Below are 2112 nucleotides of genomic sequence, written 5' to 3' on the forward strand. Positions count from 1 at the left end.
GCGATCTGGATACTTTCAAATTACTAAACTTCCTGCTCAACATAACTGCCTTTTGAGAATAATCCAAATAGACCACAAGAAATTTAGTTCAAAACTGATTGGAAGTGTTATAAAGCAACAAGTAAGAATCTTTTTGGTATTTAATATTGTTGATCTTTTACATATTTCTGAGTTGTTATTTATTATTTTAAATTTACATATTTAGATTAATGGAGGGTCCATACTTGAAAGTGAATAACATAAGGAATAAAATATTGGCAATGTATAAATATCATGTTAGCTACAAGAAGGCTTGGTTGGCAAAACAAAAGGCAATATCGGAGGTGTATGGTGATTGGACGATCTCTTATTCTAAACTTCCTAAATTTTTAAGTGCTTTGATGCATTTTAATCCAGGCACGAGTGCTTCGATTGAAGATGTGTTCGATGTTACAAAACTCCACACGTCGGTATTTAAGCGTGTATGGTGGGCATTCAAACCGATAGCTGAAGGGTGGCAACATGCTCGGTCAATTATCAATATTGATGGTACGTTCTTGAAAGGAAGGTATAACGGGAAATTATTAATTGCAATGGGATTTGACTCTAATACCCATCAATACCCACTTGTTTATGCTATAGTCAATGAAGAAACAACTACCAACTGGTCATGGTTTCTACGTCGCCTTCGTAGATTTATATGTCGAAGTAGAACGAGAGTGTGCATAATTTCAGACCGTCATGCTGGAATCATTGAAGCAATGAAGAAAGAACAAAATGGCTTCACTAGGGACATGGGTATACATCGTTTTTGTCTCTACTATGTCAGTAGTAATTTTAGTTCAGCTTATCCTGGATCACATTTTAAGATGTTATGCTGGGTGGCCGAAAATAATAGTCAAGTGAGAAAATTCGAAGATGCAATGAGACAAATCAAAGAGCTTAATCTCGATGCTAAAAATTGGTTACGAAATATTCCATTAGAGATGTGGACTATGTCTCACGATGTAGGATATCATTACGATCAAGCAACAACAAATATGGTCGAAAGTTTCAATGGTATCTTAAGGTCTGCTCGTTTTCTTCCGATCACGTCAATGGTGGAATATATATATATTATTGCTCTGTAAAACTTGTTGCAGAAATGCGTACTCAAACTTTGAATGATCTTCAAAATGGGCATACTTATTGCAATGTGTCAAGAAAATTATTTGAAAATATTGAAAGCAAGGCATCAACACACACAGTTATTCCATACAATGAGCAAAGTGAAATCTTTGAGGTGACTACTGCACGTTACAGAACGAATAATAATTTTTGGAAAGGTGGCAACAGACATATCATTGACTTATGTAAAGGTTTTAGTTCTTGTGGAAAATGGTGCCAATATCACTCTCCATGTTCACATATAGTTGCTGGTTGTATAGTGTGCAATCTCGATTGGGTTAAATACATCGATACATATCACAATCTAACAACACTTTCTGAGATGTGGCAGTATGATTTTCACCCCATACCTAATGAATCATATTGGACATTCCCAATAGCACATGATTGGGAGAAATATGATAATCTTGTTCCTAATGAAAATTTAAGAAAGAAGAAAAACCAACGAGGTCAAAGTCAGCGTATTCGAACCAAAATGGATAACCAAGAAGGTCATACGAGACGTAACCAACGTTGTCCTGAACAAAAATCGTCAATAATTTAGATAAATGATGATTGTAATAGTTTTTAAGAATATTTAATTATTATATTATTATGGTTAAAATATTTTAAATTTATTAGTATTTATCAATTATTTATTAGAATGCTAAAGGAAATATTTATTATACTATATAAATGATAATTGAAATGTATATATATATATATATATATAATTAAATTTATAAAATATAATAATTTAAATTATATATCAAAATATAAATAATCAAATTTATAAAAATAATAATTTAAAGTATATATCAAAATATAAATAATTTAGTTTATATATATATATATATATATATATATATATATATATATATATATATATATATATATATATATATATATATATATATATATATATATATATATATAATGAATTTGAAATGTAAAAAAAAACTGAGTTTGAATAGTAAACTAAGTTAG

At 29.8% G+C, this 2112-nt stretch overlaps 1 protein-coding gene across 1 annotated transcript; it reads left to right on the plus strand.

Annotated features, from left to right (window-relative positions):
* The first annotated feature begins 209 nt into the window (after nucleotides 1–209).
* Nucleotides 210–1690, plus strand: LOC124946222. Its single transcript, XM_047486790.1, has 2 exons — nucleotides 210–1038; nucleotides 1122–1690. The coding sequence occupies exons 1-2, from the start codon at nucleotides 210–212 to the stop codon at nucleotides 1688–1690; spliced, it is 1398 nt and encodes a 465-aa protein (XP_047342746.1).
* Nucleotides 1691–2112: the final 422 nt, after the last annotated feature.

Source organism: Impatiens glandulifera, chromosome 7 (assembly GCF_907164915.1).
Source record: "Impatiens glandulifera chromosome 7, dImpGla2.1, whole genome shotgun sequence".
Lineage (NCBI taxonomy): Eukaryota > Viridiplantae > Streptophyta > Magnoliopsida > Ericales > Balsaminaceae > Impatiens > Impatiens glandulifera.